At 33.5% G+C, this 27800-nt stretch overlaps 2 protein-coding genes across 5 annotated transcripts; one reads left to right on the top strand and one right to left on the bottom strand.

Moving 5' to 3' along the window:
• Nucleotides 1-2626: 2626 nt before the first annotated feature.
• LOC100785696 (transcription factor bHLH130) lies at nt 2627-5738 on the top strand. 3 transcript variants are annotated; one of them, XM_006598189.3, is made up of 7 exons: nt 2627-2834; nt 3145-3778; nt 4305-4642; nt 4740-4910; nt 5020-5085; nt 5174-5242; nt 5346-5738. In XM_006598189.3, the coding sequence occupies exons 1-7, from the start codon at nt 2814-2816 to the stop codon at nt 5415-5417; spliced, it is 1371 nt and encodes a 456-aa protein (XP_006598252.2). In that variant the 5' UTR covers nt 2627-2813; the 3' UTR covers nt 5418-5738. The 3 variants fall into 3 exon arrangements, with proteins under 3 accessions (XP_006598252.2, XP_014622874.1, XP_014622875.1); XM_014767388.3 differs by having other exon boundaries at nt 2661-2834; nt 5174-5253; XM_014767389.2 differs by having other exon boundaries at nt 2796-2811; nt 5174-5253.
• A 2446-nt stretch (nt 5739-8184) lies between these two features.
• LOC100785880 (clustered mitochondria protein) lies at nt 8185-26761 on the bottom strand. Of its 2 annotated transcripts, none has more exons than XM_006598187.4 (29): nt 26555-26761; nt 25725-25956; nt 23883-23944; nt 23390-23579; nt 23033-23173; nt 22764-22920; nt 22480-22673; nt 22284-22385; nt 18717-18855; nt 18460-18588; nt 17760-18147; nt 17004-17108; nt 16618-16736; nt 16144-16252; nt 15926-16063; nt 15187-15321; nt 14892-15062; nt 14650-14736; nt 13646-13780; nt 13287-13442; nt 12759-12827; nt 12163-12321; nt 11674-11730; nt 11557-11597; nt 11252-11371; nt 10165-10474; nt 9983-10090; nt 9345-9416; nt 8185-9063 (listed from the first exon to the last, which is right to left on the bottom strand). In XM_006598187.4, the coding sequence occupies exons 2-29, from the start codon at nt 25945-25947 to the stop codon at nt 8575-8577; spliced, it is 4305 nt and encodes a 1434-aa protein (XP_006598250.1). In that variant the 5' UTR covers nt 25948-25956; nt 26555-26761; the 3' UTR covers nt 8185-8574. The 2 variants fall into 2 exon arrangements, with proteins under 2 accessions (XP_006598250.1, XP_003545968.1); XM_003545920.4 differs by having other exon boundaries at nt 18717-18852; nt 26555-26724.
• Between the last annotated feature and the right edge of the window lie 1039 nt (nt 26762-27800).

Here is a 27800-nt window from a genome sequence, read left to right as displayed (position 1 = left end):
AATTAATTACATATCCCTTGGTTTTAAGTAACTGGTTAGAAGACGAGGGATCCTATTATTAAAAAAAAGTATTTTAAATCAAGAGAAAACAATTTATTTAGTCTTAATCTCTAAATTTCAATCAAATATTTACGGAGGAATATATTTGCATCAATGATAAAATGTATAATTTTCATTTGCAATGTCTAAATTTTAGTATGGTAAAAAATGTTAATAATTGAATAATTTTGTATAATTATTTTAAAATAATTCATTAAATATTTTTCATGAATAATATCATATGAAATGAAAATTTAATAAAATAAATAAATAAATATTTTTCCTGTGATTAAATTTCAGTCAAATATTCACAGAGGAATATATTTTCATCAATAATAAAATCTTGTATAATTTGTATTAATAGTAAAAAATATTATTAAATAAATAGTAATATTGTCATATTATTTTGGAACTAAAATATACAGCAGATAAAACTTATATAAGAAAATAAAATAAAAATTAAATTTGCATAATAGTTAGTGTAAAAATTTAGTTACAAAGTATTTTTTATTAATTTGACAGAAATAAATATATTATAATTAAAGTAACTATTTAAAAGATAGCTATTGTTAATGAATAAAAAATAAAATGGTATTAATTATATTTATTATTTTAAAAGAATTGAATATGAAACTATCATCTGACATTCCTCTGAACAAAATATTATATATATATATATATATATATATATATATATATATATATAATTATTAGATTTGCAGGAAAATTGAGTATATTTCTTTATTAAAGTATATATGTTAATACTTTGGTACTAATTTTACTTATGTTCTCTTATTTATGACCACAAATATATCTTACTGCCACCAAGGGATTAGTTCTCTGAGTTTTGTACAATAGTTTATTGTGAAAGGGGTAACTCAGCTGGAACTTGGATGCATGCTTAAGAACACCTTGACCGAGACTTATTTGTCTTCATTGAGCATTAATGGCTGGTGAAACTCTGTGGTCCTAACTTAATTGGGGCATTCTGACATCAGACTTTATTTTAATTTAAAATGTCCTTGTTGACATTTAAATAAATACCAGCCACCCTGGTTACAGTGTACAAGTTAAATGTTTTAACTGAAATAACGAGGAAAATTAATTGATATACATTCTCAATGTAAAAATATTTGTAACTAAAATATGTTTTGGATTTCTCAAATTTCGAACAAAATTAGTCTTAATCTCTATATTCAAAAATGATGATTTTAGTCATGTATTTTTCTTATAATAGGTGAATTTTGTCCCTCGTCCTAGTACTATAAACAGAAATGAAATTCACAAATACAAAAACTAAAAGACTTTAAAGATATTTTGCTCATAATTTTTATACAATTATCTAATAAAATTGGACTATTTTACCACATCTTAAATTTAATATAATATGGTATGTGTAAAATTATACACTAATATTAAACTCTAATGAGGCAAAAAGTAATAGACAGCTCTTGTTTCCTTTGCTTCCACGTTCTGGGATGTAATAGACAGCTCTTGTTTCTTTGTCCATATTTACAAAAATATAATAATAACAATATCCGCAATCTGAATACCAATACAAGCTACTATACCATAACCATCCATAGTTTCTTAGAAAACAAAAAACCTGCCAGTTTTTTGTAACTCATCCTAAGAATTGTACTCTTTTTTCCACCTTTGACTAGTAAGTTCAATGAACATTTTTTTTCTTATCCAAATCAACCATACAGTTCCAAATATCGCCCAAATAATTATTTTCCCAATTCATAGAATAATATCCTTTTAAGGATAACCAACCTCTTCGAAAAGTACCTTTCTTTGGTAACCTACAAATCCCTTCTTGAAGAAAAGGACAATGTTAAATAAGATAATAGAATCGCTCGTTAGGGATAATGCATGAACATAACAATCAAGAAAAGTAAAAGTTGGTGTCCTTTGCTACAACCAAAGAACACCAACCATACAATTTCCCTACACCACAATCATCCCTAATGCATAGACAAAGGTCGCTTGATCCATAAGCAAAGTCATTGTTCCTACTATTAGCAAGTTATGTACCAGCAAAGTGAAATGCAATTTTCATATAATTGAGTCTCTTGAACATAAAAGAGATTTAAATCTTAATCGTGTATATTGAAGAAACTTGGTTAGAAAAGCAAAAAGTTATTTTAATTATCTGGAAAGAATTAATATTGATTCTAAGTTAATACTCTTGGCCAAAAGAATAAAAAAGCTAGCAAGTACTTATTAGTATCTCAATGTGTGTATATTTATTTTAACTATTATATAAATATTTTTATATAGTTTCAACAAGTTATTAACTTACATAAAAATGACGTGACACTGCCTGCTTTTCTAAATTAGTACATCTATGTCGTTATTTTATACTTTAATCTTATGAAATTAGAAAGTCTAATAATAAAAAAAAAAATATGTTGTTATCCACTTTCACCATTCCATATGCAAAGCCAAATTTGATCCCAAGACTAAGATTTTGATTATTTCTAATTCAATGACTTTAGTGGTCAACGGCAAATGGACCCCCCTTGTGTCGTCAAGGTATAATCGTTATTTTTGTGGAATCACAAGGGTTGTTACTGAACATGAAACTGCATAAATATGTCAAAGGTGCAAGACAAAATAATAATCTCTGCTTTCTACTCTCACAACTCTTTATTTTCTTCCTCTATCTCAACTGTGTTCGTGTGTATGCTTTTGAGTTCAGGGACAGACTCAAGGAGCTGAAAGACAAGAAGAAACTTGGATTTGAATCAGCCAAGATTTGAGTTACACGTATGCCCTTTGTGCCTTTCAAGGTTTTCTGAGCTTTCTAGTCCCCAAAACTAGTTTAATTGCAGTAGGCACAGAATTCAAGAAAAATTCTCATCTGAAATGTTGTTTTGTCATCAATGAAATAACATGTTTTTTTTTTTAACACTTGAAAGATGTTTGCACTCGGAAAAAAAAGGTTGAGCATATAGTTTGAATTTTCCTTTGGAAGCATAATTTTTTGAGATATATCATGCATAGTAACCTCACCAAGGCAATACTAATATACTACCATTTACTTAGCTAGCTATTATATAGAGGAATTATAATTTACAATTACAATGATGATTTTTTCAGGTAATTGCAAAGATGAGTGTTATGTATAGTCCTGTTCTCAATTACTCAGATGTGGAGTATCAGCTATGGAAAAACCAAGACATGGATTCAAGTATTGGACATCCACAACAACACTGTCACCAATCCAATTCTGGACTATTGAGGTACTGTTCTGCTCCAAGCTCAATGCTGGCAAGCCTTATTGACAACACCATTCATGGCTGTGTCAATGAGGAACCATTCACAAGTGAGAATCAGCAGCAGCAGCAGCATTATCTTCCATCCACGAGTTCAGAAATGGAGACCATGTTGTCCAAAATGCCACCATCCAACATTGGATGGAGTAACTCAGAACCTTTGCAAGAATTTGGAGGCAAGCCTGTGAAGCAGGAAATAGGGCAATCTGTTCCACAAGGACCACCAAAGCAGAATGGTTATTCTTATGGTGGCTCTCAGTTAATTTACCAATCTCAGCAAATTCAAGGCTTGCCAAATGGTTCTTCCATTGCTTCTATCAGTGCTTTTGATGGCTCTTTTGGTGCGGTGAACTCCATGGCTTCAGAGGACTCCATTCAATCTAAAATGGGTGTCAGGAATTGCTCCAATCTCTTTAGGCAAAAGAGCTCCCCTGCTGGATTTTTCTCCATTGAAAATGGTATGCTTTTTGTCTTGCTTGCTAGCTATTTTTTTTAGTCTTCTTTCCTATGGTTTTCCTTTCACAGTCTTGTGAAAAATGAAACATGTATGCTCTATCTAATCAGTCTCAAAATCAACACCATATATTGTTGAAATATTCAGAATTAACTACACCTTGCAAGATACTTATTGTTAAATCAAATCACATCCCTATTTTCTGTTGTGATGCAATTAGAGTACAGTAATTGGGAGTTAGTTTTTCATATTATTCTTGCAGAGAATGGGAAGCATATTTAGGTGAGAGGTAAAACGGCAAGAGTATGAGAGTTGTTAATCTTAATTAAAGAATCAAATTAAATAGTCAAAATCAGATTTGAGTAGATCATTGTGAGGGTTGTATTATCAAAATTGACTTCTCTTATCTCTCATTAAATATGTTCACTATATGGCTCTATACATGTGTATGCATACCCAATTGCACATAATAATAAAAAAGACATTAGTTTTGATGTTATGACTAATGAAAACTTTTCTATTTATTATAGATCTTGCGGCATTGAGAGAAGTAGGAAGCTTTAAAGACAATGATGTTTCAAATGGACAAGCCACCGCATCAACTAGTGGGTTGCATAGTTCTCTTACTTTCTCATCGAGATCATCTTCATGCTTGAAACAGATGCCACCACAAATAGCTGAAAATGGAAATGAAAGCCTAGAAGAAAATTATGATCAAAGTAGAAACCTAGTAAATGACAACGGTAGCTCAAAATGTTACATACCTAGCTTCACCAATGAATTCTGGGAAAGTTCTGCATTCAATGCCCCCAAAACAGAAAATGAAGATGAAATCATGTTTTCCACTTCAAATGGTTTGGAATCTCAGGTACGTAACAAATTTTATGAATGCACATTCAACCAATTGACCAATTGAACTTTTTTCACTGTTGATCACTGAAAATTGTTGTTGTTATCATCATCAGGAAACAGATTTCAGCTATCAAAATCATGGTTTGACTCACCATTTGAGTCTACCTAGCTCTTCTACTAAGATGTCATCCATAGAGATGTTTCTTCAAATTCAAGGTTCTGTTCCTTATAAAATTCGAGCCAAAAGAGGCTTTGCCACTCACCCAAGAAGCATTGCAGAGAGGGTAAAGTTCTATCACATTTAACAATTATAAATCTATAGTAGCCAGTTAGTCAAATTCCATTCTAACAAGACCATGCAACTCAACTGTTTTTTTTATTTATGATCACCAGGAGAGAAGAACAAGAATTAGTGAAAGAATCAAGAAACTGCAAGACCTTTTTCCAAGATCAGAAAAGGTAATTGAACAATTGAAATTTGATTTTCATTGAAATTCCACTTGCACTTTGAAATTTGATGATAACTTGATAATTCCTCCCTTGGCAGCCAACAAGCACAGCAGATATGTTAGATTTGGCAGTTGAGCACATTAAGGACCTGCAACAACAAGTTCAGGTACAAGAGAAGTATAAATCTTCCCATAATTTCTGAAGAGAATAAACGCATTAAACTCCACCAAAGTCATATAGTCTAACTAAATTTCTTTCACCTCATGCAGATACTCTCCGATCGTAAGGCAAAGTGCAAATGTACCAGGAATGAGAAGCATTACACTAGAACTTGTGCCTGATTTATTTACATGTAGATAGCAAAAGGATGGAAGATTTTTTAGTGTGCCAAAGTAAGCAATTGTAATTATATAAAATAATGCTGACACTTGTCTGATGTGAGTTTAGGAAGAGGTGATTTTTTTTTTTCATTTATTTCCCTTTTTCTTTCTTCATAGTTTGATCTAAGGACCATAAAGTCCTAGCATGTTTAGCAGGAGTCATGTAGCTTTTCATTTTTTTTTTCATATGAGAAGTTTTGTTGGGTTAAAGAATTATCTGAAACAAACTTCAATACAATGTTCAATACTGAAATTTATAGAGATTGCTTTTGAAACTAAAAATTATGATCTTTCAGTCAGCTTTGACGTTCACATCTATACACAATTTTCACAAATTCTAGCATGTTCTGTCCCACGTGGAGATACGACGTGATTTTTCACTAGGCATAAAGTAAGTATATGTAACTTTCACGTTTTTAACTGAAATGTACGCAGTTTCGGACCGTGATTCATTCACCTTTTAATTATTATTTCAACTTTTACTTTCTTTGATTTTTGAACTTAATAACAACTAGGTAATTATGTTATCAATATCTGGAAAAATTGTTAGTAAGAAAATCTAGTTCAATTGATTCAATGTGTGAATCGTTGTAAATTCTTAGAATCTATTTTGATTCTTATGGATAAAAAATATCCAAATTACTTAAAATAATGTTTATAACCGGTTAGAATACAATCTTATATGATCTCTTGTTAAAGGAATCATAAGTATTTCAATTTTTCCATCAAGCTTGAAAAACCACTAATTCATTACAAGGGTTTAACTTTACCCAATATAAAAAATATATATTTTATCAACTAATTAGAAATAATCATAAATATACTTTTCAAACAATTATTATAGAAATCATCGATCTTATCATACATAATAATATGTAATTGATCGTAAATATAAAAAATATTAAAATTAAATTCTTCATTTCAAACATAATTGTTATTGGAAAGAGCCACCTTAAAGAAACATAGTTTTGTATAAGTTGAAACTAGTCCCTTCAAAAACAGAATTAAATCTGAAATTATTTTCAAGAATTCAATTTTTGGACTAATATATGGCTTAATGTTAAAAGTATTTTTACTATTTGTATCATTATAACAAGACTGTCAGTGTAAAAATTCTACACTGTCAACAAATTAAATATATATATATATATATATATATATATATATATATATATAAATTTTTAAACTAATTATTATAAAAATTATCAATTTTATCCTACATGACAATTCATGACTAAACATAATATAAAGAAATATTTATACTGTTAATTTATTCTAATTAAATTTCTTGAATTTTTTTATCACGGAATGACCAACGCAAAATGAATTCTGATAGTCAGAAACTAACTACAAAAATTGATTTGTTAATTAAACTTATAGCAGAAAAGAAAGAAGAAAGATCCAAATAGAGATAGTAAAGAAACATTACAATAACTAAGACCAACATCATGTGAATTGGGACATGCATGATGCTTGTAACATTGTGAACTTGTGTCTTGTTTTTTCCATCATTATCTTATTTTTCAGGCAACAAAATAAGACATGAAGAACAAATATTAAACAGTTTTCTCATGTCTCTTCACAGGCATCAAATGATAGGAAAAATGACAGACCATTTAGTTAGGTTTCTGCTTTACATGATTTAAGATTGAGAAAAGATATTTAGTACGAAATTAAAATGTAAGTGCAAAAAGTGACGAATCTGATGTGTAAGTATTTGATTGGAAACAAAAATATGCACCAGATTAAGGTTATCATATAAAATTTCAAACTAGTCTCAATATCTAACAGCAAACGATAAAAACCCATACATTTTAAGTCGAACAATATCAATCACGTAAACATAATTAATTTTATTAGGTTAAACATGTAATTTAATCTATATATTTGGTTCCTATATGTAAAACTAACATATTAAATTAGTCCCAACAAGTAAATGTTATCAATTTGGTCTTTGTCATCATACATTAACCGTTAATTCCCTTAAATATACGTATAAAACATTTTTAATAGCAAATTTTCAATTAGGAACCAAATTAAGAATGTGCTATTATATCCAGAGACTAAATTAAGAATGTCACATTTATAAGGACCAAATTTACAAGGCATGAGGATGTTAATGGAAGTTGGTACCAAACCGATAACGCTTATGCATACAAGGACAAATTTAATAAACTTTTACATATAAGAAACAAATTGAAAATCTAAAACATATAGAGAGACTAAATTATATGTTTAGCCATTTAAAGCAACTTAACAAACGATTATCAATTAGGGACCAAATTAACAATCTATTCAATTATTCAACCACTTTCTCATATACAATAACCATGGGAAACATATCGCCACGAACAAAAACACAAAAAGCTGACAAATGACTTGTTAGAATCTTAAAATTCCCTATTCAATTCATACAATTCGATACAATATCTATCAATTTGAATAGGATAATCTCATTCTCAAATAACTTCAAATCTTACTATACAGGAATAAATAATCAGTATATTGTTGATACAACGTCATCATACACACAAATCAAGCTCATTTCAAAACATGTTTACCCCAACAAAACTCAAACAAGTCACTTGTGAAATATTTTTAAGTAATTTAACACTAGAACTAGATAAATATAGGCACCAAACCCGTGCTGAAAAGCTTATATATTCAAGATCAAACAATTCACAGACAATACCAACATTTTATTAATGATAATAATGTCATACAAAAATTGCAGCAAAAAATTCTACAGGATAGATTATGCATTGAATTTGCCTCAATTCAGCATCAATTAAATTTGTTACAGATGCAAGGGTTCGTTATCAAAATGATCGTCGTTACCCTATATCCCCAAATATATAATTTACTGAAAGATTATCAGTAATTGACCAGACAAAAAATGCACTTGATCACTGTCACTTGCATTCCATGTGGATATTTAAATCTACCAAATCTACAGAGAAAGGACAAAAAAAGGCGCCAAAATTATTTCTGATCGCTACAACACTCTTCAAAAAAAAAAAACTGAGCAAAGTACTGGTCAATCCAACCATCTCACAAAGAATATTTGATCTCAAATAAATCTACCATTGCCAACTACCAGAGCTTACAGTTCAAAATTTCAAGCCCCAGCCTTTGGTTTCGATTTTTGTTTCTTAGCATCCAATGATGACAAGCCCTTGCCTAGTCCAACCGGAGAATGTGATCCAACTGGAGCATGTTCCTGTTCTTGCACAGGCATTGTTTGGCCTTTCTTGGCATCAATTGAATCACTTGGAGGAATGTCATTTGCTTCCTTCTTTGCTCCGTCTGCATTCCCATTGTCCACTGCATCTGGAGTCACACCTGAATTTATAATATTCAGAAGTTGGGTAAGGGGTGGCAAGGATTGGACTGGTACACCGTGGGGACGAACCGACAGGCCCCTTGCTGCAGCCTTTTTCCTGACTTCGGCAGCTGCACGTGCAGCTCTTTCATCAATTCCCCTTCCTCTGGAAAGTGCCTCACCCATTACTGCAGCATTGAGGGATTTGTTAGCAGATGCACCTGAACTTCCAGATCCTCCAGCAATTGCGGCAGCTTGGAATGCATGCATCAAATCGGGATGAGCCTGTAATATAAAATGAATTTTTTCAGTAGGAATTAAAATACCAAAGAAATGACAAAATATAGAATTGGAACAAAATGTAATAATCTCTAGCATGTTAGGAAGCTTCTATAGTCATATGTTTTGTTTTTTGTTTTTTTTTTCGAGGAAATAAAATTCTAAGAAAAAGAAAATACACTGAGAGTGTTGCAAACCTATGAAATGTTAGAAAAAAAAATGGAACCAATGAGATAGTAGAGAAGTTTTGACCAAAAAATAAACTAGACCAAAAAAATATAGGGTACCTTCAAGATATCAATAGCCTTCTGAGCTGAAGCTGCATTCAGAGTTTGACCCTTTTGCTTTTGAGCATTCATCTGCCAAAACAAGTTGTGAAATGTCAATAGTCAATACTACATGACTACAATGAAAGACGTTCATTTTCAATGTCATTTATAATTCACAGAAAATAAAAAATATAAAAAAAAGTCTGTAATCCAAAACATCCGCATTTTACTAACATGAAAATTACCTAAGACAATGTCAGGTAATTCAACCTGTCTGCAAATGCTCACAAAATATAGGAATGCTGAGGAATACATATTGATATGTTTGATAGCCTTCATAAAAGTATAACGCCCAAACCCACCTAACCAGCTAACCTAGAAGCCCACTCTTCTCCCTCTTGGACACTGAGCCTCCTGCCATATCTTCATTGTCATTTCGTAAAATATCTCTATCTCACTTACACCCAAAACACTATCTTCCTCTTCCCTCCGGTGTTAGTTACCTGATTTGATGTGATAATTGCCTAATTCCCCTTATTACAATATTAATCTCTTAAAATTTCCAAGTCTCTCGAGAAATACATTTTAAGTACTGCCAGTAAATTGATGCCATATAAGAATGTATAATTCTGTGAGTTATGGGAGTGTACACATACCTGCAGCTCACGCATCTTAAATGTGTTCATCCAATTCTGCGAATCCCGTGTCCTTGAATCATCTTCACCAAGTTGTTTGACAAGTATATCATATGTTTTCTTCTCATGCTGTCAAACCAAATGCCAAAATCAATTAACCACGTATTGCTACTATCAGGAATCAACTTTACCACCACGTTTACCTGGTGAGAGAGCTTGAAAGCACCCATACAATTAAATGCAATAGCCAGAGCATGATAACAAACAGCAGTTTGAATATGTTCCTCGCCAAGAAGCCTTTCATTCTTCTTTAAAGCTTCTTGCAGATAACGAAGAGCTGTGTTCATCTTTCCTATATCCTGATACATCATTGCAACATTGATAAATGTTGCTGCAACATCAGGATGATCTGGCCCCGATGACAAACTTAATAATAGAAAAGCACGGGACATATGGCGAAGTGCAAGTTCTGTCTGGTTAAGGCCATGGTAGAACAGAGCCATATTTCCATAACTGCAACAACAGTATTAAATATCACAAACTGTTCTAGACCATACTTTTTTATAACATACACTTAATGTTTTGAAGACCGGACCGGTCCTTGAACTGATTACAGGAGAGATTCAAGATTGTGGTCAACCAAGGGTAGAACTAGGTTTGTGAATATACATGGTAAGAGTGAGAATATAAGTAAATCATTCACAAAAATAATATAAATATATATATGGCAAGAGTGAGTAAATAAGTAAACCATTCACAAAAATAATATAACTATATATATATATATATGGCAAGAGTGAGTAAATAAGTAAATCATTCACAAAAACTGAAATTTATCTCATACATGATCAAATTGCTTCATGACACACCTAGTAAGCCAAAACTTTAAAGATGTACACAATACCAAGCATAAAATCATGAAAAGCAGCAATTCAAAAACTTGGAGTTAAGAATGAAATTAACAACTTTAATCAACCAGGAAAAGGAAAAGACCAAAAAACCAAATGAATTCAAAATAGGTTCAAAACATTAAAAAAAATGAACTTGTTAAACAATGATCAAATGGTTCAAAAATAGATTTGACACTGGCTTTTAATCTCGGTTATAGAAATCTGAACAGGCAGTTATGTTCCCAATCTAGTCTAGTTTTTAAAACCATGCATACATCCCAATTTTTCTGTAACTTGATTATCCAATTTATATTTTTGGCCCATTTTAATTCGTAAGATTCCAATACAACCCCTAGATATTATGGGAAAGAACCAAGAAGATCAATAGAACAGGGAATGCCTGTGAGCAGTGTCAGGATGATCTAGACCAAGACAACGTTCATTTATAATTAGCTCCTTGTGTTGTTGCATAATAGCCCCAGCCATATCTCCAGCATGATACAAAACCATGGCAAGATACCTGAAATACAATATTTTCAATAGGGATTAAATATACCACATACAAATATGTCAACTGAAACTTGACAAGCAAGACTTTATAACAAAGAACACAGATGTTGGCAATAAATCTTTAATTTTACAAGGAATGGCAACTGAAAACGATGAGATTCAATTCACATTCATTATCCAGGTATATTGACATACCGACAGCAATTAGCAACCTCCCGATGCATGGGACCAGTCACCTGCAGCCCATGTAACAATAATTATTTTATGCACAAGTCATCCAAAAAAAAACAAAACAAGATCAGAATTTCATGCCTGTTGTAGAATCGAGAATGCCTCGGAGAATAAAGTGTAGGCTTCACTGAGCATGCCCTGCAACAAACAATAAATTACACATTAACACATTCAGTCAGAAAAATGAAATAAATAAATAAAATCAAGCCTCCATAATTTATAAATTTATATCACATCACAGTATTGAACACATTTAAGAGTTCTGTCTTATGAAGCATAATTACTTCAACTCTAGTGAAGTTATACCAACTCTTGTGCAACTTCAAGAAGATAGCCCACTAGTAACAAAATCTTGATTTCTGTTAAAGTTACACTACTTCACCCAAAAAGTAGAATCACATTTAACACCCAAAAAAGAATACCACAGGTACCAATAACATCGTAGCCTAAAATAGGTACATAAATGTGTATTGTATTCAATCCTTTTTTGTTGTTTGTTACAATGGCAACATAGAGGTTAGTGCCTATGATCTGCTACAAAATACCCAAACCACAAGGCATGGTAAATACCTCAGCCAATTGAAGTTTTCCAGTTTCCACAAGTTCCTTGGCTTCTGAACAGGCAGGAACTGAATGCTTGACAACCGGACGGAGATCTAAGACATCTGATGTTTGGAAGGGAGTTGCAGAACTAAGATCATATTTACGAGCTGCAACAGTTATACCAACCTGAAAACCAAGTATGGCAAAACCCACTCACAAGTTTAGCAGCTACAAAATTGAATGGGTTAATGGAAACATGGTAAAAGCACTATATTCAACATAAGAGTTCCAATAATTCATACCATGACCAATAAATTTTAAAAATATTTGCCAACAGCAAGTGCAAGCATGCATTGAACAGATGAGCAAAGTTGGAGAGATTAAAATACCGAATGTATTATAAATTTAGACAATATCACGGTGTTTGCAACATTAAAAGGAAAAGATAGCCATAACATTTTACATGATATAAAAGATCACCAAGTTGGTATTTTTCAAGAGCTTCATGCTATTGGAACTCTTTAAAGATTAGAAAAGTCTGAACACGAAAAATCCATAAAAATTATTTACATCACAAACATTCAAATGTGCACTGACTAAATTGTAAACAGTCTTGTGCTTACCTTCAGACAGAGATTACGTATAAGAGAAATTTTCTTGACACGCGACCTAGCATCTGCTGGCAATTCAAACTGAAACAAATTGATTTGAAGTTCAAATGTATAGCAAAAGAGTTAGGGTGTAAAAGATAGAAATACAAAGCATAAAAAAGACATTGCTGTAAATATTCTAGTTAAAAAAATACATATTTTCTAAAAGAAATTACATGTGAAATGTAAGAGAATAAAGAAATTGGGGACTTCAAAGAACACATAGCTATGCCCCTGCTAGTGGGGTCTGAGAAGGGTAGATGTGCACTGCCTTACACCTGCATGCACAGAGGTTGTTTCCAGGATTTGAGCACAGGACCTCTAGGTCACAACATATAATCCTACATCCTTACTATTGTGCCAAGGTAAGCCCTCATTCAACCAAAAACAGTTAAAATAACAAAATTTACATACTTTCAGACTTATTTTAAATGGATGAGAAAAACCCAACCTCAATGTCCCGGTTAATATTATATATTCAGGTTAGGTAATAGCTGATACCTTATATTTAACCATTGCAAATTCTTGAATGTCTAACCAAAGAGCTTCCGAGCTGATACTTGCATACAAAGGTTGAGTCTTTCTTAAAGATGCCCTGCCTTTCCACCGAGCTAGCCCTTTGGAATGTTTCCCTGGAGACCGTTGCCCTGCATGTTCCTGTAAATAAAAAAGACAGGACCATAGATTGATTAACTGGAACTTAAACGCTTATAAAATTAGACAAGAAAACAGAATGTGTTCCGTACTAGCCCAAATAAAAGGAGAAGGAAAAGTTCACAGATTGATTGAAGTAATCATAGCACAAAAGAACAAGCAAATTAAGTTGCAGCTATCTTCATAGACAGCCATAAAGGACATGCCTTTTTAGGAGTGTTGGACTGCGTGCTATTAGCAGGAACTTTTCCACTGGGAGCTTGACAACTTCCAAATAGGCAATTTAAGAAATGAGATACTGCTGGTGCAAGATCATGGTCCTCTGTCTCTCTCAATAAATCCTGATCAGAAACACAATCTTAAATATCAATCATGTTCTCGATGCAAGTGGATTAAGAAAGTTATTTTCAGAGTATGTTGTCTACTCTGAATGATTCATCATGTCAACATCAAAATATATCATGTTTCTCATGCTCAAGTAGTACCTTATAGCAGTTAAACAAAATTATCATTTATCAGCTAAAACATGAATAAGATATATGCATAGTCGATAAGGACAAAAAATATAGAACTAGCAAACTAAAGTCTCAAGCACTCACAATACAAAACATGGTTATCAAATAATGAGTCAAATGGCCAAAAAATATAGAACTAGGCAACTAGCAAACTAAGTCTCAAGCACTCACAAGTTATACAAAACATGGTTATCAAATCCGGAGTCAAATCATGAATTGGAAGCCTATTTCATAATCATTGATCATTAATCATAAGATTCATGATCAATAATTAGAAATAGCATAAAATGTATTTTTCACATAATAGGACATTACAAACATTTAGATGATAGCATTTTTAAGTCAAACAACGCATTAGATAACAAATATAAACCTTCTTCAAACAATATTGAAGTCAAAATAGTCAAAAAGGCAAAATTAAATTTCAGGGCATGATAGTGACTGTATGGTTCAGCCCCTCCAAAAAACATAAAGATACCACATCACTATTTCCTTGCATATTTAAAAACATTCAGAAGAACATTGCTTTTTTTAAATAAAAGAAAATACTAGTTTTGAGTGTCGGGCTTTTGCTCTGTGATTTTATCAGAAAGCTTGCTGAATTGGACTGAATTGCATGAATTAAATCAAGATTCATATTATGTTCAGCAGATCAAGAGTAAATGTAGTGCTTAATGTACAAGAGCTTTTCTCACCTTGATAATATGCTTAGCAGATCTGACAACAATCTCACTATTACAAAGATCCCACAGATGAGGTAGATGTTTAGTCCCCCCAGCCACCTTTACAGAAAAGTGGGCATATCAGAAGTAATATAAGAATTATCAAAAGTATGCAAGCAAACCAACATATATTAAACGGAGTGTAATTCACTTGATCAGCATCGAAAAGAATAATTACAACAGTACTTTAATTGACCAAAATACACAGTGCTTACTCTGCCAATATAACGAACATTAATTCCATGAGCATGCAATGCTTCAGTTAATGTCTGGCCATCCATTGGCGAAACTTCAAGTGTACATAGGTCTTGTATAAACTTTGGAAGTACCACATCTGTAAGATATTGACTAACTTTTCTAACATTATCTTCATCAGCTGCTATTTCCTGGTGAATGTGATCAAAAGCAGTAATGTAAGAATATTGTGCTAAGAGGCAAATGTTTACATAGAGAGAAAAAGTAAAGTTATAGTTAGATGTAAAAAAAAGGCAAAAGAAGGGGGAGAAAAACCTCTGGACTCCCAGCAAGTTTGAATTCAGTGAAGACATTAGGATTAAAAACAATATCCTCACAACCATCAGAGGCTTTGGCAATCACAGAAGCAAGCTCTTTAACATCCTCAGCTTTTTCTTCCTTTGTTGAATCCTGCAAAAAGCAAGTAAAAGACTTAGTTACAGTCTACACATGCAATTGTAGGAACTTAATCACAAAGACAATATTCCTACCAGACATAAAGTAATAATCAGTCAAATACAGAAAACACAATACCCTTACCAGCATTACTTTTGGTTGTTCAACCAGACAACTAGTCAAGCATAAAAGCACAACCATCTTTAATCAGAGCCAAAGGTTGGATCATACAGTTAAGATAGCCATTTTAAAAAAATAGAAAAATATAAAGAAAAAATAAACATAAAAGGCAAGCAAACAAGAATACTCAAATAAATGCTTCTGCTTTTCCATTCCAGCAGTAATTCTTCATGTGAATACATCAACAGAACACCCAAGTTACTAAATATCTTTTACATACTTTTGATCCCACAGAACCTGGATAGATAAAGTGTATGCAGTATGGTATCATGCAGTAACATTCAAACAAATGTACAAGCATTTTCATTTAAGCAATTCAACAAATTTGTTTTCAACTTGGTATCAGATAAATGCAGGAAGAGCTGGATAAAAACATTAGTTTCAGATAAACATAAATTAGAAAAGGACAAACATATGTTAACACTGCTATAACACTTACCAGCTTGTCAGCATCAGCAGCATTTTGGGAATCATTTACCAGCTGGTCAGCTTCAGCAGCATTTTGGGATTCAGTGGCCAAACTGTTTGCCTCTTGAAAATTCTTCTCCTTAGATTTCAATGCCTCTGCTGCTTGGGCCTGTTCCCACAAAGAGCCAGCTGTTGAAAATTGAAAATACAAAGAAAACCCAAATACTCTTAACATCATAGTGTACTTACCTGGCAATAGGCAGTAATTAATTCTGGTCTCAAGATACAAAATCGGGAACCAGGTCCAGTATAGTTGGCATCACGAGGAGTTACTCTCAACAAATCAAGAAGATAATGTCTGATTTGGTTACAAAAAGGGCAAAGCATCAGAGCATAAAAGTAGCACAACAGGCAATAGGCTACCGGAAAAAATAGATATTATAAACTAAACTAAGAACATTGCAACAGATAACAACTTGAATTAACTTCAAATGTACTAGCATTGAACAGCACATATTCAACAATAAATAACATGCAAAAAAATAGCCAGAATGGAGTTAATACATAAAAGAAACAAATAGATTAGAGATGTTAAAATCAAAATCTTCCTGTAATTGGAAATTATGCCTTTCAAATGATGCATTAGGAAATCGGCAGAGAGCATGTAGCATGTCACCAACAAAACACAAACTGTAAATAACCAACTAACTCAAAAATAATTACCGGTCATCACCACCAACAATGCCCTTGCATTCCACTGGTGCAGCTAATTTGAAAAGATTTCCAGATCCATCAAGGACTAAATGTTCCTTCAAATGAAGGCATTTGGCAGCCTCTGACACCTAATAACATAAACAAGCTTAGCAGACATAAAATAAAATCCATCTGATATGGAACGCATGAGATACAGAAAAAATACCAATTGATAAAGAACACGGCAAAAAAAAAACGTAGTTACACTTTACAGATAATGCAATTTAAAACATACTTATTTTCTTTACCCTAGCAACAAATTTTCTTACAATTCAAATTAACCCACAGTAAGTATTCAGTAAAATGCTTAAAACTCAAATCAGACAATGTTAAACTGCCACACCCTTCTTCCTTACCTTAGAATGAAAATCTTCATTCCAGCAAATTTTCTTTCCATTGTCAACAGAGCCATACAAGAGAGAGTCTGACTTGTCCCCTTGAAGAATGCCTGGTAAGACACTCTACAGTAGAATATACAATTTGAAATCAAAACAACAATTTAAATTGAGAATTTCACGAGATTTCAAATTACAAAACTAAGGAATTTTAAGTACAAATCCAGCACATAACTAAAGCGAAACAACATAAACTTCTATAGACTTCATAACCAATCTAGAATTATTAATAGAAAGCAATTTGGTACATCACAAACATTTATCCTGCACAGTTAACAATAATCAGACAATATAAAGGAGCACTTATAAAAGATATTGAAAATATATTTATGTACCAAAATGAATATAAAATCAGTTCATATAATAATAAAGAAAATAACTGAAGAAAAATAATATACAACATATGTTCATCCTATAAGCTAATAGAAATAAGAAATTCAAATGATTTTCCATGTTTTAAAACCAACTTAATACATTTCAGAATGTCCTAATTCTTTTTTCTCACCATTGTGAAGCTGTTTTGACAAGTTCTAATCCATTCAGTTGCAATTCAAAATAATTTTGGAGCAAATAACTTCAAAAGGATAAAGGATTAGTTAAAACACCAAAAAGCCATATCTATGCTTCTTAGACAAATTGATGTTATGAACTATAACCAAACTTTCATTAAAAAAAAGATGAAGTCAGCAATAGGTAAATTTGTGCTTCACTACACACCTGAGCTACCACTCTATGACCCCTGTAGTCAATTATAGCCATAGCAAGATTATAAAGTCCAGGAACATCAGCTTCTTGGTAAGCCTTTGTGCCCTTCAAATCATTGTTTGCAGAAGCATATGTGGCTTGCTCATTCTCAGCCAGCTGAGCTTCTGGAGAAACATCTTGAGTAATTTCTGTGCCATTAAGATCTTCTGAACTTGAACTGTCATCTTTACCCCCATTAGGAACCTGACTTTCTCCATGAAGTGGAATGGAATCTTTATCAGAAGAACTTTGCAAAGTGCTGGAGCTCCAAGATTTTGAATTAGCATCCACACGTTTCTTTGGCAGCTTCTCAAGGTCAGCATCAATAGCAAAACTAAAGAATATATTGTTGTGCACATACCTATCACATAAATTACAGCAATGAGCCAAAAGGCATTCCAAGTACAAAGGAAAACTCATGTGGGTAAAGAGGCAATATCAAAGATACAAACAAAGTATATGAACATGCTTTTCACTAGTAATATTTCTGCGCCAAGGAATAATTATCTTCAGTTCCCTATTTCCCTACCCCCTACCCCAAAGAAAAATTTAACATGCAACTTCCTCTAGACATTACTTTTCAACATTTTAAAATAATATACTAGTAAAATGCAGGAATAACTATTTAGAATTTCAAGAAAATAAAGTTTCAGGATTTAAAAGACCTACTAACATGTGAAAGCATTCAGGGTCAGTTGGGTTTATCGGAGGAATGCAACCACTGATCACTCCAATAGCACCATTAATAGCTGCATCAACAAAGTCTGATGTCACTTTATAAAGTGCCCTATCCCGCAAAATCCTACAGCAATGAATAAATCACACAAGAAACAAAGATAATCAATGATAATAAGTTATTGCCGACGAACCAAACTACAAAACAGACCTAGTTCCAAATCCATTTATACGAATGAGAGAAAATAAAGGCACCTCTCCTGAGGAGATGTATGAGGAAATTCTCTACAAGACTGCAGCTCTTCATTCCAGTCTCTTTGCATGCCAATTGGCTCATTGCCATAAAGAAGAGTCAAAGCATTCTCAGCCCTGGCTGCATCACGTCTGTGGTCTGCTAACACATGAAACCAAATTAAGAATACATCAAGTCAGTCTGAAATTCACATATTAGAAACCTGATTACAAGGTTCCCCTATAAGTCCATGTCATTATAAAGGTAGCTTCTAAATCATAAAACAACAACAAACAAACAAAACAAAAGTCTTTTTTTTCCTTCAAGGTAATAGCTACATGGGTCAAATGACTCAGTATGCTGGGAGTTTCTCTTGTATATGATGAGGATGGGTTTCTGTCCTAAGTGGATTACATGGATCGAAAAATGCCTGAAATCAGCTTCTATTTCTATTCTGGTCAATGGGAGCCCAACAGCTGAGTTCACTCTTCAGTAAGGTCTCAGGCAAGGGGACCCACTAGCCCCTTTTCTGTTCAACATTGTTGCTGAGGGACTAACTGGTTTGATGAGGAAAGCACAATAAAGGAATATATTTGAAGGCTTTAAAGTTGGGAGTAATAATGTAGACATCAGTATATTATAATATGCAGATGACACAGTGTTCTTTGGGACAACATCGATGGAGAATGTCAAAGCAATCAAGGTGATGCTGAGATGTTTTGAATTAGTGTTGGGATTGAAGATCAATTTTGCTAAAAGTAGTTTTGGGGCGTTTGGGACGACAGAAAAGTGGATTAACAATGCTGCCAGCTACTTGAATTGCAGAAGGTTGCAAGCACCCTTTTCTTATTTGGGTATCCCTATTGGGGCAAACCCAGGGCATAGTGAGACATTGGATGCAGTAGTTAAAAAATGTGAGAGAAAATTGTCAAACGGGGAAAGATTGACTTTGATAAAGTCAGTCTTGAACTCAATCCCAATTTTCTAGTCTTTTTTTTTTCAAGGTGTCGAAGAAGGTGGCAGACAGGTTGGTAAAGCTACAGAGGTGGTTCTTGTGGGGAGGAAACCCAGATCAGCAGATCACCAGGGTGAGCTGGGGAACAATATGCATGCCAAATATGAAGGTTGGCAGGATTTGAGGAAGTTCAACTATGCTTTACTTGGGAAATGGAGTTGGAACTTGTTTCACCATCAAGGTGAGTTGTGGGCACAAGTTTTGAATTCAAAATACGAAGGTTGGCAAAATTTGGATGAGACAAGAAGATCTAACAAAGAATCTATATGGTGGAGGGACCTGAGCTTCATTTGCAATCAAGCGGAGGAAGGGAGCTGGTTTAATAGCGACATAAAATGGAAAATAGGTTCTGGTTCAAAAGTGTTGTTTTGGAAAGATGCTTGGAAGGAGGAGGGAGTGTCGCTGAAGGTGAAGTATCCAAGACTGTACCAGATTTCTCAACAACAACATTTTTTTTTTTTGCTCAGCAAAAGTATAAGTAGTATTAAATGAGTACCAGAGGTACTAAGCTTACAAATATTGATATCAAGCACTAGGTTCCAGATCAGACTTGCTGCAGTCTTGATAGGAACCCAAGCCTGAAATCAGAATTACATAATTTGAACACAACTGTAACATGATACTCCTACTCTAACTCCTAAAAGCTAACCGAATATTGGTCGACCAATGGGTAAAGCTTGTCTCAAAATCCTTCTCTAAGTTACGAAGCCAAGTCCATAATAAAAATAATGCATCATCCATGATTTTGTTAGCATTGAATATGTCATTAGAAAAGATAATGTTGTTCCGCTGCTGCCAAATAGACCATGTCAACGCTAGCCACCAACACTTCCACCTGCTGACCTTTACAACAACATGTTCAGCAAATGGGGATAACAACAAATACGGGTTGGGAATGGCAACTGTAGTGGAGGAGGTTTTTCCGGAGGGAGAAATAGTTTCAGCTGCAAATTTTATGGATGATATACAGGGTTCAGTAGTACAAACACAGCAACAAGACACTTGAACTTGGGGAGGGGATTCAAGTGGGAAGTATTCAGTGGGAAATGCTTATATACTTCTCAATAGAACCTTCTCATCTATGACTCAGGATGAAGTGTTTAAAGCAATATGGAAATTAAAAATCCTAAGTAAAGCCTCAATCTTTGCTTGGAGATTAATTCGGGATAGATTGCCTACAAGGGATAATTTAAGATGAGGCATGGAAATCAATGATGCTAGCTGCCCTTTTTGCAGAAGTCATGAGGAGGATGCATCTCATTTATTTTTCAGTTGTGATAAAGTCTTGTCGTTGTGGTGGGAGTCCGAAAATTTTCAGAAACTCCGAAAAACCATTTCCTTCAATTTTCTAATTGTAATTCTGATGGTTTTGGGGGTCAACAATGGCAGAGTTGGTGGATCGCACTCACTTGGTGTACTTGGCATCATAGGAATAGGATTGTATTCCTAATTGGAAAGCTCTAATGGTCATAAATTGATGGAGGATGCATTATTCTTCTGCTGGACCTGGTTTAAAAACCTGGAAAGAGGATTTGATATCCCATTTCACTCGTGGTCTAGCAGTATTAGGGATGTTTTTTGTACTCGGAGGGGGGGGGGAATAGTATATAAAATGTACAGTTTTGAGGGTGGGTGGTTACCTAGCTAATAGCCAGATCTTTGGTACTCTAATACTTATTTTGTATATTGTATTAGCTAACCATAGGTCTGCTCTCGTTGATGCTAGGCTGTTTGTAAATTAGTACCGCTTATACTGCTTTCATTAATTTATATAATATATCTACTTTCGCCAATCAAAAAAAAAATGTTCTATCAAAAAGCAAGTCTCCAAAGGTTCTACTTATCCTTGATAATAATTTAACTTTTTCTTGATCTCCTTCAAACCTTCACTGTTGAGTTATTCCTCATCTGCTGAATACTTTTTTGCCGCCTTTTTGGTCTTGTTCTTACATGATCAAATCATCTTAGAAACAGTTCTACATTGCTTTCGTCAACAGTTACTACTCCAACTTTTTCTTTAACAAATTCATTTCAGATTATCTATGCTTGTATGAAAATCATTCATGAAATTCTCATCTCAGCAACACTCAGCTTAAGCTGTTGTTAGCATTAATAATCACACACTAACACAAAGCAATCTTAGTTTCCCGATCATCCTTAATCAACAATAAATTTTCAGATCCATAACAAGTTACAATGTAGGACCATTTACACAAATGAAAACTTCAAAGTTTATTTCATCTGTTATTCTGTTTTGACTCATTGTTATAACAAAATAGTTCTTGAAATTTATTCATCAAGCAAATATGACAGTAGCACCCTGTGCCAAAAATGGCTGAATAACTTCCTTGCTTCTGATGAAGTAAATGATAACAACAATGCATGAAGACTACCAAGCTAACTAGACAAAACTGTAGATGTTTAATTAATGTACTCCTACAGAAAATAAATATGAAAAATATATATTTATCACTAAAGTAAAGGCAAAACTATCATCAAGTCCAGATAAAGAAATTACAACATAAAAAATTGAAAAGAAATGCTGATAAAACAAAATGACAGAGGCTAAGCTCACCAGGAACAGGGTATAATCCAAGCCAAGAATTAGGTGGCAACAAAGATTGCACATTTTCAAAAGGATGGGCAGCTGCTCTACCCTCCAATACTTCACGGAAAGCTTCAAAATTGAACAAATGGTAATAAAATTTTGATGTTGAAGCAATTTTTTGAAAAATTTAAGTCCTAAACAATGAGTTATCACACTTTATTACCTTTTTTGAACTTGGGGCTAATCTTCTGTAAGAGAGCAACAAGAGTTGTTGCTTCAAAAGTAGCTTTACTTGGCCTTGGGTCAAGATTGTTTGCTGAGCTTGAGTTGACATAAAACATTTTTGTACTCCCCGTAATGCAAAATTTGTTTCCCTCAAGAGTGACCACATCCAAATAAATTAAATCTCCAACAAGCCTACAGACCGCAAAATGGCCTTGTTAGAAGCATATACACTAAACAGGGCAATGAAATTACATTAACTAAAGGGATTGCTTCTTGTGTTACCTTCTATAGCTCGGAGGAGGATTAAAGGATGAAAACACTATGCTCTCAACACATTTAATATCCTTCAATGGGGACGATAATAAATTACCCAATGAACCAGAGATGTCCTCCATATAACCAAGCCCATCAAGCTCAGGAACTTCAGGTTTCAAGGTATCTGATAAATCCAGGAAATGCAGCAAACTAGTAACTATCCCATACCTCCTGAATTATAACAAATCAACAAATTACAGCAAAATTCAATAAAGGGAAAGAGAACTATCCCATACCTCCTGAATTTGCACCTTTATTTTGTGCTATCTCATTCTGTAGGGCAAGTGATGTCGATAGTGAAGCATGGAGGTTAGAAAGGGAAAGCAACTCCCTTGTACGATGAACATGGGCCCTTATAGATCGATCATCATAAAATGCTGCAAAGAGGATTTATTTATTTATTTTATTTTATTTTTATCAGCAAAGATAAATATATATATAATTCTGAGTACCAGAGGTACAAAGGTTACAAAGTTAGGATAGGCCAAACAGTTGGTTCCAATTATCAGCCTTAATGTAGCCAAAGAGGATTTATGATATTATATAATCTACCAATGTTTAATCATCATATTACTGCAAGTTCATTAACATACCAGGAACCATTTCCAAGGAGCAGCCACCAGTAGTAATATCAGCTACTTCAGAAATTTCATTATAATCTTCCAGGTGATGAGTGGATCCATCCTTCGTATGCAAAAGTAAATCATAGCATGTAATAAAACATGTCTCAGGAGCATCAAGGAGGAACTGTCTAACATCCATGACAGAGTCTCCAGGATTCAACTGTGAATCAATTATACAAGTTAGAAGAAGCTTGATTTCTCAATTTTTCTTCATGTGAAATAGTAAAAGATATAAACTGATATGATAATTAGTTAAATGTTCAAACAATTTTACATCAATAATAAATGATGGAAATAGTTAGATCTCTGACAAGATCATCTTGTAACCACTTGATTCCTCAGTTTCTCTCAATGTGAAATAATTTTTTTTTGGAAGGCAGAAAATATAGTATATTATTAATCAGAGCTATAGCAGCACCAGAGGTACTGCTGCAGACAATACATCTCAATGAAGTTAACTCACCTGAAGCTCAAGCTTCTCCCCAGTTTGGGTTTTAACAGAAACAGGGTAAAGTTGAAGATCACCTGCATGATCAAGTTTGGAAATGTTGGTCATTAAATGTAGGTGAAGTTCTGGCATATCCATAACCAAAAAGAATGAAACCAGTTTAACTAAATTGGCAATTTTCGCCATGACTAAATTTGAACAACATAAATTATCAAACATAATGCATAGCACAAAACATGAGAAAACTTGCACAATCCAATAAATTATCAAACATAATGATTAGTAAATCAAAGGATATATGGCAAAGCATACATTCTCATGTAAAAAAAAAACAGAAATTGCAAAAATTACATTATAGATGAACTTAGTAATTTTAAATTTTAAAACATAGGATAAAAAATATTTAGTAACAAGAGTCAACGAAAAGAACAAACAACACAACGAAACATAAACAATAATAGATATACTAGAAAACATAGGACTAGTTCACAGACAGCACCTGTAAGCAATGGTCTGTCAAAGTTATTCCGAACCCTAAATTAGTTTCAAAGAGACTCAATTTTGCAAGAATTTTTTACTTTGACTTTTGAATTTGGAATAAACAGTTGGGAGTATTATCCACAGGTGAAATTGCTGTTACAAAAAATGCATAAATTATTCTCTGCAGTCATTTAGAAAATGATATGAAAATAATACCATGTAATTAGAAGATCATGATTGGATCCACATATGTTTGGTAAAAAGAAAGAAAAATATTCTTCTTTGAGAATAATAAAAAAGGAAAGTGTTCAATTGGAACATGAAAACGTGACAGAATTTTAGTAACCATAGGACATATTCAGTTACTTCCACAAAACTTATGAGGGGAGATTCATGCCATTAATTTTTTTATTTAGTCTAGTCAAATGACATGGCAGCTTCTACGGCAGTAAATCAACAAACACCAAGCAAGGACAAGGAGTAGTAATTGTGGTTGTAATTTCAACTTTAAATTGCGGAATGGGCATCAGAATTCAATTTTGGGACTTCCCCAAAAAAACACTCAAACTATGGTTTTAAATTATAATTGTGGTTGCAATTTCAACTTTAATATGGCAACCCAAAATATCACACAAAGGCACCAATGCAAACTTAAATGTGGTTGGCCACGATTAAACAATTAAAAATCATTATCAAAGATGCACTAAAATAGGATTGCTTTTTCTTCAAAGATACACATAAAGGCTTCTTTCACTTCAAAAATGAGTGTGCGGCTTAGAAACAGCTGCATACCAGTTGGCTGGGCATCTACCCACCCCAAATAAATGGCACTGTATTTCTTTCAAGATTAGGGTTTTCACAAGTAGTATTCACAAAGGCACACAGCAGTGGCAGTGAGCTGGGACAGCAACCCAACTAGTGACAACAACATGCAATTTGAAGCATTCAGCACATCAATTTGAGTTTGGTTGATTTGAATTTTGTAATTTCTCTAACTACATATGTTTCACAACCATCTGTGGTTATTTTAATTCGTTTATAATTTATTTTATGTTCTGACATTTTTGTTTTTCTTTAATGTAATTTTGTCGTTATGTTCTTTACTTCTTTGTACTTCTTATGTGTAAATTTCATGCAAAAATAGTCAATATTTTACTGATTTCATGCAAAAATAGTCAATGTTTTACTGATTTCACTTTCTGATTTTCAAGCATCTCATTGGTAAGGCACCCACTTTTTGGCAACTAACACCTCTTGCATCAAGAGGTTAAAACCATGTAGCACCTCAATAGACAGTTTCACCTTCAACTACCTTAACTACTAAACATGCCAATGCAAATGTATAAAAGCAGTACAAGTACTTCTCAAACCCATTACCCTGCTTTTGTTGGCTCCCTTCAGTTGTTGTTTCATTCTCCTTCACCTCGGGATTGGCAACAGTAGAGTTGCCTGCAGCATCAGCTGCATCAGTTTTTGCTGATTCCAAAGTGACTTCCACATTATCCTTCACAGGAACATTGGAATGGACTGGAGGTTCTGAAGCACTGGACGCATTATGGGACCCTTTTCTGTTCCTCCCCTTGCCCGATTTTCCAGCCATTTCCTCCTTCTAAAATCCAAACAACCATGTCAACATATGACAAAAGGAACAATAATATAAAGCGCACACAAATGGTACGTTTTACATATCCAACATGCAAACAATCATAACCCATCTCACAAAACCACCATTAACCTAATTCAAAAGTATGCAAAGCACCATAAATGTAAACTCAATGACGCCATAGACAATGAAACATAATAACACATGCAACTAAAGCAACCATCACTCAAACAATTCAAAACAGAATTTCCAAAATAAGCTTATATCCCCAACAAAAGAGGAAAAAAAAACACGTAATCAGAGAAACCAATTGAAAGGTCTCAACTTATACCACAAACAGTACCATACATCATGTTACTTCCACTTCCGATAGCTGATTCCCACAAAACCCACGTAAAAAAACAAAAAAAAATATGAATTCAAAATAATAACAACCACCACGACGACGACAACATTCATTATCTCCTTAATTCCCACAAAACCCACATGGAAAAAATCATCAAACATAAAACTCAGTTCCGAAAATTAGACACTTCAAGGTTCCATTTTTTTTTTTTTTTTTGTGAGGGGGTAAAGAAAAATATTATAATAGAAGGTTTGTTACCAGCGAGAATAGGACTTAAGCAATTAAAGGTGAAGTACGGATTAGATAAGAAGGAGAAGATGCATAGAAATAGGAAAAGGGGTTTTAGAAGGTTTTGAGGTTTCACAGAGCGAGAAGCAGTGGCTGGCTGAGGCGGCTTCTCCCTTGCGCGAGAGGAACAAGCAAATGGAGCGAATGTAATAATTTGGAACTAATGGGCTTGGGCCCTTTACACTTTTTTTTCATTTTCTTCGTTAAAAAAACAGAAAAAATATCTATTTTATTTCTTAAAAGTGTATGAGTGAGATTGATTGATAAATTAATCTTTACAAAAATAAAAAATTTAAATTTGTCAACAAATGTATAAAAAATATGACATATTAGTATTATTGTTAACTCAACTCCATTAACTTTAAGGTTTATGTTTATGTAACATTTCTTGTAATGACGTGACAACTAATAGTTGTCACGTGTTAGAAGGTGAATTTTTCAATTGATCTCTAAACTTAATAATTTGTTATCATTTTGGTCCTGAATTGAACTACTTGTTGACATTTTGGTCCCTGAAAATACTTTCAAACTTTTAATTAAGCTTTGTGATGCATATAAATTATTAGCATACACATTAGCATACTCTCTTACTTTCATTCTTTGTCTCTCATATTTTCATCTTCTCTTACCAATTTTGTCATTTAAATTATACTATAAAGATGAAATAATTTGTGAGTCATAACCCATCTTCTCTTACCAATTTTGTCACTCATTCTCGGCACTCTTGAAAAAATTCATAACCCACCTCTACAACTCAGAAATACAGTTCCACCTGAGTCACACTTCTGAGTTCGCTCGCTCTGACTTGGATCCCATTTTTAGGAAGCAAAGATCTATCGCCAAGAACCACTCCTCTGCTGCCAACAAGTGCTTCGCCCCCAGCTTCTCTCGACATAGCCTCGACGTCGCCATCGACTGTCACCGGAAATCGAAGTGGGTGGAGGGATATGTAGGGATGATGTTTGGTTCTGAGAGAAGGAGGGTGGAGTTCTAAGGAGGTTAAGGATGTTATGGGTTTGTATTTGCAACCGAAGAAGAAGGGACGAAGTCCGCCTAAGAAGGTGACTACTTTGATTTTAGTTGCCTGAGTTTGGAATTTCCATGACTCTTACTTCAGATCAGAGAAACGACACACGCCCTAATCTCTTCGGTCTTTGTTGCAGTCTCTGCCTTTGAAGCCTCCTACTTCCAGCTCTAAAAATGACACACGACATTT

Source organism: Glycine max, chromosome 15 (assembly GCF_000004515.6).
Source record: "Glycine max cultivar Williams 82 chromosome 15, Glycine_max_v4.0, whole genome shotgun sequence".
Classification (NCBI taxonomy): Eukaryota; Viridiplantae; Streptophyta; class Magnoliopsida; order Fabales; family Fabaceae; genus Glycine; species Glycine max.
Note: the sequence above shows the minus strand (reverse complement) of the source record. Positions and strands in the feature narration are given on the sequence as shown.